Source organism: Phoenix dactylifera, chromosome 14 (genome assembly GCF_051530095.1).
Source record: "Phoenix dactylifera cultivar Ajwa chromosome 14, Ajwa_hap1_PhDact_Kaust_v1.1, whole genome shotgun sequence".
NCBI classification, from domain to species: Eukaryota; Viridiplantae; Streptophyta; class Magnoliopsida; order Arecales; family Arecaceae; genus Phoenix; species Phoenix dactylifera.
Window position 1 is genome coordinate 15,464,064 of NC_143203.1, and position 14,017 is coordinate 15,478,080.

At 39.4% G+C, this 14,017-nt stretch overlaps 1 protein-coding gene across 1 annotated transcript; it reads left to right on the plus strand.

The window, feature by feature from the left end:
- The first annotated feature begins 3,234 nt into the window (after positions 1-3,234).
- On the plus strand, positions 3,235-11,928 carry LOC103713178 (ruBisCO large subunit-binding protein subunit alpha-like). Its single transcript, XM_088710617.1, has 9 exons — positions 3,235-3,394; positions 3,478-3,652; positions 6,374-6,495; positions 6,592-6,799; positions 6,880-7,025; positions 7,098-7,404; positions 7,899-8,149; positions 8,317-8,517; positions 11,233-11,928. The coding sequence occupies exons 1-9, from the start codon at positions 3,344-3,346 to the stop codon at positions 11,518-11,520; spliced, it is 1,749 nt and encodes a 582-aa protein (XP_088566743.1). The 5' UTR covers positions 3,235-3,343; the 3' UTR covers positions 11,521-11,928.
- Positions 11,929-14,017: the final 2,089 nt, after the last annotated feature.

Below are 14,017 nucleotides of genomic sequence, written 5' to 3' on the forward strand. Positions count from 1 at the left end.
CAGCTCGCCCGTCTCCAAATCCCCCGCAATCACCGGCGATTCCAGCTCCTTCCCATGATCCCAGCCCACGGCATCCCGTGGCATCTGCCATCTTCCTTCTCCATTTGAAGATCGCGTGCCAGCAGCCCGGATTGCGTCCGTGATCGACTCCTCCCCGCGTCTGCCATCTCCCTTCCGCATCAGGCATCCGTCCGCGGCTATAAAAGGAGGAGGAAGAGAAGAGGAGGGTGCTCGGTTTGGGGTGGGAACCAAGAGAGGAGAGAGCTCGGTGGGAGAGAAGAAAGAAAAAAGAAACAGGGCATTGCTTTGTTCTTTTGGAGAAGAAAGAAAGAAAAAATAATATTTTATGTTGTTCCACCGTGGGAGAGAAAGGGAGAAGTGTTCTTTTTGATTTTTTGTTATTTCTTTTCTTTATTTTATTTGCAGAAGAAGGGCAGCATCAAGCCACCAATCTTCATTTCTACCTTTGTAATCAATTTATTTTTATGAAATTAGCAAAATTTCTTTCATGCAATCCCTGTTCTAGGTTCAAGTTAATTTCTGTTTTCTTTTTATGAAATCTTTTAATGCAATCCATTAATTTTTCTTTTATGCAATTCATGTTTTAGGTTAAGTTTAATTCCTGCAGTTTGTTTTATGCATTCAAAAATTCTCGTTTTAGTTGCAATTTATGAAATCTTCTTTCATGCAGTCTATGTTCCAGGCTTCAATCTCCCTAAGCACTGTTGTCATCCATTTTAATTTATGCAAAAAAAAAACTCTTCTTTTCCATTAAATATATAAATACTTTTTGAATCTAAGTACATGTCTTCTAGTTAATTTTAATTAAAAATCATTCTCCGGTAGACTAGAGAATCTATCAACATCCCCGACGTAATGTTTTTCTTTTGATATTCAAAAATCGCTTTTGAATCCGAGTGAACATTCTAATTTTTAAGCAACTCCAATCGCCTCCCTGTGGATCGACCTCTTACGACCACTATTCTTCGAGTAGAACAGGTAAGAGTAGAAATTTAATTTAACTTTTGTCCGTCGGTTCTAACAACGATCTGTCTAGCATATTTTTAGGTGGACAGAAATCGGACGAACACAGAGCAGGGCCTCCGAGGCTCCCTGCAGGGCCATTAAGGCCCGATAGCTTTTCAGGTGGTCGAGAGGGTCGGTCCTGCCACTGTAGGGCTCCACTTGGGGCATCTTGAACCTTGGCGGGACCGGCTCATCTTCGATTTGCTGGGAGAAGGGGGATCTCGTGGTGAACTCAAAGTCACCATCGCGTCCCATCTTCCTGCCACGGAGCGCCTCAATCTGACGCTCCAGGTTCTCGACTTTCTTGTCGAGCTCATCACTTGGAGGGACCGCCGCGGCGGTCCGCCCCGGCGCAAGTTGTCCTGGGACTGACTCGGCTTCTGACGGCTGTGGCCAGTCTCCAGGACCCCTCACCGGGTGTTCCCCCCAGGGGGAGGCCGGAACACGGTGATCTTGGCTTGGGAGAGGCGGTCCACTCGCGGGGAGCGCCGGTTGAACTGGGGCCAGAGGGGGCGGCACCGTCGGGACGCCCCTGGGTTGCAGGCCCTGGATAGCGGCGGCCAAAGCCTGAACCTGATGCACCAGGGCATCGAACTGCTCCAGCCGAACTTGGGGAGGGGTCTTCCGGAGGCGGCGAGTTCTGGACAGAGTGTCCAGGGCTTGGTGGAGGACGTCGGGAGGCATTGGAAGCTCCCTTGCTTCTCAGTTTCATGGTCGCGACTCGGGCCCTTCCTCTAGCGCCAACTGTTGCTGGAAATTGGACCCGGGGGCGACTGTCGGCTGGAAGGGGGAGGCTCCGCTGCCTGAGTGGCGGACGGCGGCTTGTCGGCGACCTGCGTCTTCCCAGAGGCCTGCAAGAAGCCGGTGGCCGGGCAGTCCGGCACCGGCCCTCCGATGCTTAAGTCAGCAAGAAGTCTATATGAGGAAGGAGGGGGGAGCGAGAGAGAGATTAGAGCCAGAGGGAGAGAGCCTTTTTCCTGTGAGTGGAGAAATCTTCCTTTTATAGGGAGGGCCGGATTACCTGTGACTGTGACAGAGCAGGTCGTACGTTTGCTCAATTGGCCATTAATGCTTGGTCATGTAAGTCAATGCTATTATTGTACGAAATCAGGCCGGAGCCTTAAACCATCGAAGAGTCATGCCATCATTTGAAGGCATGCGTATCTGCCGTAAGAGGCTCGGTGTCCGTAGGTGATGGAGGCCATACACTTTAATTGTTGAGTGAATCAGGTGTCTGCGCAACCCATACGCATTAATTGATGGCAAACGCAAGACGTAACCCTTTGATCGTCTGGAGAGGAGATAACTTCAAGCTAAAGGGGGTCTGCTCGGTCGGCCCCCGCTCGGGGGGTCTGCTCACCGAACTACGGCAATATTTTTTCCCCCTAACAAGCTCAATTAAGTATATTAACTTGCGCCTCAATCAAGTAAATTTATGGATATCATTTTCCTGCTTATCTAACATTTGCTTCGATTTGTCGTAATAAAGCAATGTTTCTAATCATTGAATTAAACATTATTTTATAGATTGATATAATATTTATTTGCGGAGAGGCCGAGGCTTTGGAGGTGCAATTTTGATCTTCTGGGAGATGTTGTTGGAGTAAGGCTGCAAATGAGTCGGGGTTGACCCGCGATCCAACCCGAACCAACTTGCTTAGACCCGACCAGATCCATTTTGGCGGACCTATGAGGCCAGGTCGGGTCCTAAAATTAGACCGGTTCTATTTTTCGGGTTGGATTTGGATTTACTGAATTCAGACTCAATCCGACCCATTTGAAATTTAGATAATTTTGGGTATTCAATCCTACGACCAAATCTGACCTGAACCTGTAAAATTATTTGGGCTTGCGGGAGTGCAAACAAGTTCTGAAGTCGTGGATGGATTGATCCAAACTGGATCCGACTCTGATCCAACCCGAACTCGACCTGGATTTGAACTGGATGCGACTCTGATCCAATCCGGACTTGACTCGGACCCGACCCGGATCCGACTCAAACCGAAATTTTTGGAAATTGGGTCCAGGTTATTTATGGACTTGATCTGACCCAATGACCTATTAGCTCAAAAATTATAAAGGTGGATCCGACCCAACTCAACTCGATTTTTATTGAGTTAGATATGGGTTCAAAATTAAGACCAGACAGAGAACAAAATGGGGTCCGGGTCACTCGTAACCCGACCTATTTACAGCCCCTATGCAGGAGTCGAGCCAGCGGTGTGCCCCACGGTCAAACGCTGGGTTAAACGGAATAAACCCTTTTTCTTCCTCCCCAAACCCCACTTCCGTCTGAGCGCTCTCCGACGGCTCTCAAATGGCTCTGTCCTCCTCTCCCATCTTCTCTTCTGAAAAGCTCTCTTTTACTGTGACTACTCTCTCTCTATCTCTCTCCCTCTTTCTCTATCTCTCTCTTCTTAAACTGAAAAAAATCTATGTTTTTATCCGCAGAGGAGTTGGGAACAGAGAAGGGTTCATATATCATCGAGAAATCTATCGCTGGGTAGGAGTTTTAGAATAAGAGCAGGTCCAAAGAGGATATCTTTTGGAAACGATTGCAGAAAGGCATTGCAGGCTGGGATAGATAAACTCGCTGATGCTGTTGCCGTTACCTTGGGACCCAAAGGTATGACCTTCTGGTTATCTTTTCTTGCCTTCTAAACCGGTTGAAATCTATTGGGTGTCCACAAAGTTTGCGTTTTTTATGTGGAAGCATTGGATTCTTCTGTTGGTGCCGTCAATCCATTTAAATTTTATTGATTATCGACAAAGTAAAAGCTTTTTATTTTTACAGTTTTGGATTCATCTGTTAACGCGTTCTAATTTATTTGTATTTATCAACTTCTCCAAAAAAAATATATTTGTTGGGTATACAAAAAGTTTAAGCTTTTATGTTGCAGCATTGGATTTCATTTATCACCTTTTAATTCCTTTAAAACTTAGCCATTATTCATAAAGTTTGAGTTTTTATATTATATAATAATCTTGTTCTTTGCTTATTATTCATTTCAATATGTGGCCTAGTGGGGATGGTGGTTTCTTAGTCTTGAATTTTGGGATAAGATTGGAATCATAGTGTTTCTTTTCTTATCTCTAAGCTGTTGTGGCATTAGCTTTTGGTTGAAATTATGGGCGAGCACCAATTCTTCTGATGGTTTTGTTAAGGTGAGGCAGTTTCCTTAAGTTGTGGGAAACAGGCGACTGTAAGTGAATATCATAGAGGGCTTATCGAGGGAAGATAATTTTGTCGCAGTCACGTTTTTATTTTATAAGAGTCTAGTGGTGTCTAGTGGTTTCAATTGTACAAGACCTTAGGTTATCACATTTAAAGGAGTTCTTTCCTTGATGAGTTCTGAGGTTCCAGATGTGACATTCATGAATAATTTATTACAAAAAAATGCTCAACTTTGACTATGCTTGACAATTTCATATATCTGATAATGTTTATTTCTTTTTTAGTCCAAGTACTTACATGCTAACGATCCTTTCTATGCGCACGAAACTATCAATTACAATTGTTAATCTGCTCAGGAATCACCAGCCTAATATATCGTGGGATATATTCAGCCAGCTACTTCAATTTCTGTCCTGTTTTGTAGTTTCTCCTTTGATGTAGACATGCAATGTGTCCATAGTTCTAAAAAACATGATGTCCATTTAGTCTACGATATTAGTCTAGAGTAAGGGGCTGTTGAAAATATATTGATGTTGTAGGTTTTATGGTTGAATGCAATTATAGTTTTATACCACCAACAAAAGCTGCTTGAACCACTATCTTTGATGACCCTCTTTGATCCATTTGACTTGAACTCTAAAGCATTTATTAATGATTCATACTTAAGTTGATCTAGTGCAACATTCGTATCATTAACTCTTGATATATATTGTTATGCCATGGTACTTGGGTACTTCCTATATGAGCAAGGACATATTAAGTGCCAATGTCTGGCATTAGGGGTGGAAGTGGTCATGGTAACTCATCCTATATGCTATGACCAATACAAAATTTAACTAGATAGAGGGTTGAATCATCAACAATATATTATCAGTGCATTAATCTTTTCAATGTAGTCAGAACTCTACTGTGAAATCTGTTCATGTTTCTTATGCTATTATGTTTTGCATTGTTATACAACCTTTAATTGTCATTCAACATTTGCTATAGAAAATTTTTTTATAGCTGCCAATCCCATATAAGTTCTTGAGATAACTGCTGGGTGAAGCATGTCATCCTAACTCAATCTTTAGATAGCAATATCCTGCCTTGCAAGTTTGTTCCAGTTGCAAAAGTGGTATGCCGTTAGACCTGGATCAATCCTTAATTATTTTGAGAAAAATGAACATCCTTCATGAAAATAATCAGGAATTCTGGTGCTTTTCTTCACGTTCCAGTTGAAGATTTGTTTGTATATAAAGGTATTTGGCTTTCTGTTTCTGCTACTCTCTTCTTCAGTAATCAAAAATATTCCTAAATCACTTACTTAGATGGCATTGCCACTTTGTAAAATGACCCACCTTAGCTTTTTCCCTTTTGACGTAAAAATATAAGGTCTATCTTTTTTCCCAAGCTTATGGTGCTCCTGTTTCATTAATATTCCAATCACATTTTGCAATAATGTTTTTAACAGATGGAGTGAGCAAATCACCGATAATTTTCATTTGAGACATCATAGAAGGCTAGTCCGAATGTTGCTGGTGGCTTTAAAAATTTCATCTTGTCATTTAATTGTGTTAATTGTGTTGTCATGCATTACATCATAAGTCAATTCTTAACTTTTCATTTGTTTTCCTTTCCATTCAAAATCTTTTGTTATTATGCATAAGAAAATCAAGTGGATCACCAGAGGTGAATCATGGACTTCCTAGAGTATCCAACTCTTCAGGAATCCCCCTTTCGTTGGTGGAAAATGTATTTTGAAATTAGGATTTCAGGTCCTAAATACAAACTTTGTTTTCTTCCAGTCCCACAAACTGTTTTTTATTTAAAAATGACTGGTGCTATGCTCCATGTATTGATGAATGGTGTACATTGGTCACTGTCAGCCCTTTTCGTACCCTTCAATAAATATCACTTATTCCATCAAGTCAATCTGAGTAGGTGTTTTGGAAACTTATCATATTTCATCCAATATGAAGTATAATAGGGTAAAAATGGTGAAAAGTCCAGTAGTTGTCATAAGTGAGACCATCAGCTTGTTTGCCATGTAAATGGCCATCGACGTTGGTCACTTTTGAATGGTCATATTTCAGCTTTTGTTTACATCGTTTGCTTTGAAGAAGTACGTAGTACTTTCTTGACATGGTTATTGTTCAAACTATCTAACTATCTTCAAGGCTATCCATGCAGGGCGTAATGTTGTCCTTGATGAACCGGGAATACCCAAAGTGATCAATGATGGGGTTACAATTGCTCAGGCTATTGAACTTTCTGATGCAATTGAAAATGCTGGTGCAATGCTAATTCGAGAGGTCATTCAATGCAGCATATTTTTCTCAGGATATGGATAGTTGCTTCCATGTAAAACTTTTCTGAGTTGTTTCTATCTACCGAACTTTATGAAATAGGTAGCATGCAAGACAAATGACTCTGCAGGTGATGGGACCACCACGGCAATTGTTTTAGCTCGAGAAATGATCAAATTAGGATTGTTGGCAGTTGCTTCTGGGGCTAACCCGGTCTCTTTGAAAAAGGGTATTGATAAAGCTGTTTATGAACTGATCCAGATCTTGAGGAGTAAATGCAGTCCTGTAAGTGGGAAGGAGGATATAAAAGGTAGCCTTCCTTTTCTTATGGATTTTTAGAAAAGAACCCATAAATTCATGAAACTCATTTTTTTTTTTCATTTTTGCCAGCTGTAGCTGCAATATCTGCTGGAAATGATGACTTTATTGGGGATCTTATTGCTGAGGCTACAGATCAGATTGGTCCTGATGGAGTGATCACGATTGAATCATCATCATCTTTTGATACTATTATCGAGGTTCAGGAAGGAATGAAGGTAATTGAAATGAATTGTTTATATTTTGTTTTAAATTTATGTATCATTAACACCCATTTATGTTTTATTCAGATAGACAAGGGCTATATGTCACCGCACTTCATCACAAACCAGGATAAATCAATTGTGGAGTTTCAGAATGCTAAAATTCTAGTATCCGATCAAAAGGTGACAAATATTAAAGACATCATCCCTCTGTTAGAAAAGTCTACTCAATTGAGTGTTCCATTATTAATTATTGCTGAGGATATCTCAAGTGAGGTGCTGGCAACATTGGTCCTTAACAAGCTGAGAGGAATTTTAAATGTAGCAGCTGTCAAGTGTCCAGGGTTTGGTGAAGGAAAGAAGGCTCTTCTGCAAGATATTGCTCTCATGACAGGTGAGCTTTCATGCAGTTTTGGTAATTGGTATATAACTATTTTCATGATGAATTTTCCATTTTTCTTTTGAGTTTCATACAATCATTAGCTCTAAGATGCAACAGAAAATGGAATTCTTTTGTTTAAAAATTCATGTACATGTCTAGTCTGCTTAGAAACTGATCTCGAACTTGTGCAGTGATCAAACTGCATGATTTGTAGCCAATTTTTGTGTGGACGATATCACCAAAAATATCACAAAAGGGTGTCTAAACTCATCTACTGCTGGGAACAGTTGTTTTATGCTGTAATCTGTGGCTTGCTTGTTTCTTAGAGTTCCTAAACTTGGTGCTTAATATTTATCACGTTGTTGGTCCCATGGTGTTGTAAATTTTCATGTTTTTTCATCTCATGCATTTGTAATGTGGCTGCCTTAATTTCTGCTATGTAGGTCGTTTGCTAGTTAATCCAGACCTCAGATTTTACTTGTGCTTACACTTTCTTGGAAAACCAGGTGGTGATTTTCTTGCTAGTGACTTGGGCTTGACGCTTAGTGGTGTAACCTCAGACCAGCTAGGTATTGCTCAGAAGATAACTATAACAAGTAACTCAACAACCATTGTTGCCGACCCATCTATGAGAGCTGAGATTCAGGCAAGAATTTCACAAATAAAGAAAGATTTGGCTGAAACAGATAGTGCCTACCTATCAAGGAAGCTTTCTGAGAGGGTAGCAAAACTCTCAAGTGGTGTAGCTGTGATCAAGGTCTGCTGTTTTCTTTTCTCTATTTCATACTTCAATCAGCACTGTTATTCAATTATACGTATAGCTGCGTTGTGTAAAACTGACCTGCTGGGACCATTTAAATACTAGCTCTGGTCATACTTTTTAGGGCATTGCTGTGGATTCTGAAGAATGCAAATGATATATAGGTAGGGGCACACACTGAGGCTGAACTTGAGGATAGGAAACTTAGAATTGAGGATGCGAAGAACGCGATTTCTGCTGCACTAGATGAGGGTATAGCACCAGGTGGAGGGGCAACATTTGTACAGTTATCAAAGCATATTGCTGCCATAATACAAAAGATTGAAGACCCAGAAGAGAAGATTGGTGCTGACATAATTGGAAAGGTCTAGTTTCTTCTTAGTTTTTGCATATGTTATGTCATTTTTCTCAATTCTTTAGAAAAGTTGCTTCAAAAATGTATCAGTTACTGTTCTGTGTTCAGCTTAGATTTCTTTTACCTATAAAGAATACAACATATCCCAAACATAGTAGACAGTAGTAGGTAGCATGCAAGAGAGTGCATGTCTTATTGGAAATTCGCAATCCTGTTGGACCTGAACTTTGAGGCATCAAATTGGAAACTTTGATGGTGGTTAAATTTCAGGTCAATGATCCTATACATGATACATAGCACATTACTAACAGATTTATTTTTTCTCTTCATCCGAAACATGAGACACATACTAGACTAAGAATTATGATTTTGCAGCATTAAGTGTCTCTGTTTGATTGCTGATATAAATCTTTGTTGCTATTAGCAGTGGTGGACCGATTAAAATTAAGAATTATGGATGACGCAATAGTCAACTTAAATACTTGCTGATAGGCCACATATGGAAGTTCAAAACTAGATTAAGATGCTTTTCTTTTTATACTTCAACTATGTTTCAGAAACCTAATTGTGATGTTAATTACATTTAACAAGAATATTCGGGTGTCACAGCTGCGATGTTCTAGCCTGAGCCTTCTCATCTGTGTACATGTCCATTACATATGTCCCATGTGGCTGTCATGTGTGTAAACGAGAATACAGTATGGCTGTGGGCATACTCTGTATTTCCTCTGTACTAAAATGGTTATTTCAATATATTTATTAAATAAGATGTTCCACATTGTGTTTTGTATGTGCTGCTCCTATTTTTACATGAATGCTAGTTGTCTGAGATAATCAGAACTAGGTTTTGCATCAATCTGATGTCCTTCAATATCCAACAGAGAGAACTTGATTTCCTTGAGAAGTGATTTCCTTGGTATAGTAATTGGTTGCCTGGACAAGATCATCTGAAGCTTTTAACTTTTTCTCATTGGGTAAACATTCAGAGTTGGTGGCCACGACAGTATTTATGATGGGGTATAGATGACATTCCATGCACAACTTCTGAGTTATTACTTCATCTAGAAAGTAGAGACTCCCCACATCCATCTACAGGGTTTATGACTTTATGCCCATTCTCTCTCTAAAGTTTCTGCTTGATTTTTGTCTCCTATTTTTTAAGTGCCACTTTGATGTAACTTGACTCTAAAATACTATCTTCAGCAATTGACATCCAGTAACGGTAAATTTTGCTCAGTTCTTTTACATTTCTGAAGAATTGGAGGCAAGGCAACTTGGCTAATGGCAACTCAACTCTTATTTTAAGTTGTGTTTAACTAGCCAGATCTGTAACTATACTGTTTCACACCAGCACATTAGCTGAGAAAAGGGTTTATGGATGCCTCTCTTTTCTTAATTTATGATATAGATTAGTTTCGTTATGGGTATCAACTGTCATAGGTGTCTGTCCAGGAACCATGTAATTTTCATGGTGGTAAACCTGAAATGATCATGAATGACAGTGTGAAGTAGCCATAAGAAACTCATGGGATGAGATGCACAAAATTTCAATGAAGTACACAAGTTGTTTCATTGAATTATTTGAAGTGTTTTCTGACACTAAGTCATTAATAATAAAATCTGAGTTAAAATTGAAAATGCAAGATTATGCTCTATAAAATTGAATTATTTCTTTTATTGACGTGTTTAATTATGTTCTATTACAGAACATAAATTGGTTTACGCTTTGATCTAATTGTGATCTGAATCATATATAATAGGATTAAAACGACGAGTGATTCTACCCTCATGCACTCTATAATATGATATAAACTAGGCAAATTCGCCTAATGATGAGCCAGTAATGCATGTTTGTTGTTTTCTTCCCTGAAGGAGTGTGGTTAACGTTATCACACTGACAATCCAATTTGTTATGAGGCCCATCTAAGCCAATTCCATGAGTTCTGGCATGAAATCTCTGCCTCATCTGCTGATGCTTGTCTGCTTGCTACTTCTTTGCAAACCAGTCTGATGTCAGCTGCTCTATGCAATAGGTGGCTAAAATGATAAAAATCTTGAAATTGCACTGATGATTCACAGACATCTTGAAGAAGATGTTCCAATATAGCTGCCCATGTTGCATCTGCATTTCTTGCCATAACAAGTCCATCTCTTATGCTTCATGGCTCAACATGCTGAATGTTCTCCTTTGATGCCATTTGATGATCAATGTTTCCATTTTAACTTGTGCATCATTTTCCTTATTATCTACTTTACCATTCATTGGTAAAGAAGACTCTTAAATGCCCATTGAAAGATTGCGTAGAATAAAGTTTTGCTTAAATATCCATATATTTACTTATAATGAGAAGTAAAGTTAGTTTACTGTGTTGATATACTTTGGGTAAATCATGCTATACTGTTTTAGTCATCATCTGCTTCCAAAAGTTTTAATTCTTGTCTCTGTGGAAATTACATCACTCTGACTTGCAATATGTTCCTACCAAGGTCTGCACTCTCGGTACCGAGCCCGGCCTTATACGGGTGCCCAACCGGTACACTAGCGTACCAAGTCTTGTTACCCTGCTGGTATAGTATGCCCCATAGCAGGCGATGTGGTCCAAGATTGCAGACCTTGGTTCCTACAAACACTAGTAGCCACTGAAGGTAGTTTATGGCGTTTAAGAGTCATAGCAGTCCTCAAGAGGAATTTGCTTTGTAACTAAAGGGCTTTCTGGACTTTTAGGCACTCCTTGTACCAGCTTCATCAATAGCCCACAATGCAGGAGTTGATGGTTCAGTTGTCGTGGAAAAGCTTCTTGCGACTGGCTGGCGGATTGGATATAATGCAATGACCAATGAGTTTGAAGACCTTCTCAAATCGGGTGTGGTAGATCCATGCAAAGTTTCAAGGTGTGCACTCCAGAATGCAGCTTCTGTAGCTGGGATGGTTCTAATGACCCAAGCTGTCATGGTTGATAAAATAAAGAAGCCAAAGCCTGCTGTGCCTCTGGTTCCCGGAATTGCTCCATAACTTTAGAAGATATCAAGTTGATGAAGAAATTAAAGCTAGCCATTGAACCTGCAGGAGTTTCTGTCAGATATGTTGAAACCAGACTGGAAGTGCTTGGCTGAAGGGTGACATCCAATGCTCACAGGTCAAAACACTTGCTTGCACTGAAAAAATTCACTCCTGCAGGTGCCGTCAACTTTGACTCCTAAAAAATGCTCTTTTCAAAGATCTGGCTCTCTGAATATGTTTACTCTCTACTGCTGTTCATAGCTTATGTATTAGGTATCTGGTTGTGGAGGCACTTTTCTTTTAGAAATATGTGTTATGACATCTAAGGACTTCTAGTTTGTCACATATAACTCAGAAATTCTTCGAGACCCTGTAACAATGGTGTTGTGAAATAATGACATCACATATGTTCAATGCTCTTGTCCTGGCTCATGATGATTGCGACTACTCCAGAATTTGTTTGTGGTGCAACCCTGTATTTTCTTCTTGACTTCTAGTGAATGTCTAACCATTTGTGAAGCCCTATGGTATGCACAAATCTACTATAAATGTGCAAAGCAAAATAGGAGTTGTGCTGATTGTTCACATCCCTGAAGTAGGATTTAGAAGATGATGCAAAGTAATATGGACATATAACATAGGGATCTATTACGAAATTGTGTAATCACTTAAAATTTAGCATCCAATTAAGTTTATACAGGAGGCACTGATCGACCAGCTTGCTGGCTTAATGAGTCCAGCTTCTCAGTCTTCTTGGGGAGCACTACATCCTCTTTTAATGCTAGCTGTTGCTTCCTTAATTTGTTTTAGGTGAAAATAAGAGGCTGTCAAATTTGATCTAGGATATGAATGACATGAATGAGATATTTGAGTCAAGAAATTAACTTATCCTGGTCGCAGTAAAGTTCGAGCAAAGTACTGTTTCCAACTTTTTTCTATAGATCCAAGCAAAAAATATACCTCAAAATAGTGAGAATCTTTCATTAGCTTACAATTCTGCATTGATTATTGCCATTAGATTTTCAAACTACAAATAATTTGGGTGTAACCACCAACTTGAACCTTATGATATGGACTTCTGGACTGCCTGTTCTACTAAAAGCAGATGTGGAGAAAATATCAGCATAGTATGAAATGAAAACTGCGTTGTTGGTAACAGGAAACCTCAAAACATGATTAAGGCTATGCCGTTTGACCTCAGAAAACCTTTGGTTGGCAGAAGATCTCCATGGGCGATATGCATGCATGGAGAAAAGTACTGCAATTCAAAGGCATCATTCTCACCATTCTGAAACAAGGGCTGAAAATCCAATTCAATGCAGCAAAATTGACATTACAGGTATATTTCGTTGGAGGGACTTCGGCTCTTTAATGGGAATGGGAAGGAGTGACTCTCACTTCGGCTGTTTGGTTAGGGGGACTCATTCTTATTTTGGTTTCACAGGAAAATAGAAATTATGCCCCAATCCCCATAATCTAATCTAGACTCTCATCCAATATTCAAATTCCATTTCAATTCTGCTTCCAGTCACGAACCAACTGCATCAGAGAATATGATCATTTTGATTCCTATTTCAATTCATTCCGATTCTAATACCAATTCTGATTTTGATCATGAACCAAACACACCCTATAGTTGATGTTATCTACCAATGTGAGTTAAGTTATTAAGATGAAGAACATATATTTCCAGATAAAAGACTCACCACAGGGTTTTAACGGGTTTAGTCAGTATCATCACTTGTACAGCCACATCCATCATCATGATAAGCTGCATCACAAGCAAATCAAACATCGAACTCGCATCAAAAATTTGTCATACTAAGTGGCAAACACTTAATGAGTTAGAGAAGTCTATAACCTAAAAAGACATATCAAGGAATGAGGGTTTGGTGGGACTTAGCTTATGTAGAATGATGGAGCTTCAACGTATTTGATGAATGCATAATTTTTTTAACTTTCTATTTGTTTATTCATTTTTAAGAAAACAAGATAGTAATTTCTCATCAATTCATTTCATGAGAAGATGAAATAAAGTAGACATTTCTAATATATAGATTACAAGCACAAAATAGTGAAGAAAAATTAGGCATTACAATAATATTACCAAAGACAAATAGATCTAAGAAAGCTGATATCCTGCTGTAACTTAGGACTAGAAAACGCAAAGGGTGTTAGATGTATGCCCTAGAAGCCAATTTGGCTGACACATTATTGATTCTAGGGACATAATTTTGTACTTGACTGTTTATTATTGAATAAATAAAAGGCATCTTTTCATTCATATTATTTATGTGTCTATGAATCGTCCAAGGAATTAATAAGATGATGATACATATTCTCAAGAGTTGAGAATTTGAGCCATGTATCATTGGTGATTAATTTCTAAATGCTCCTGATCAATGGATCATCACGAGGACGGTGATCGATCCGATCAGTGCACAGATCACTTTCCTTCTGGATGGACGAGACTTGAGTCCACAGTGTAGGGACACTGAAGTGATAGTGC

Coding starts and splice junctions, on each gene's coding strand:
- LOC103713178 (XM_088710617.1), top strand. CDS start 3,344: ATGGCTCTGTCCTCCTCTCCCATCTTCTCTTCTGAAAAGCTCTCTTTT. Junction 3,395..3,477: donor CTGAAAAGCTCTCTTTTACT/GTGACTACTCTC, acceptor TTTTATCCGCAG/AGGAGTTGGGAACAGAGAAG. Junction 6,496..6,591: donor GTGCAATGCTAATTCGAGAG/GTCATTCAATGC, acceptor TTTATGAAATAG/GTAGCATGCAAGACAAATGA.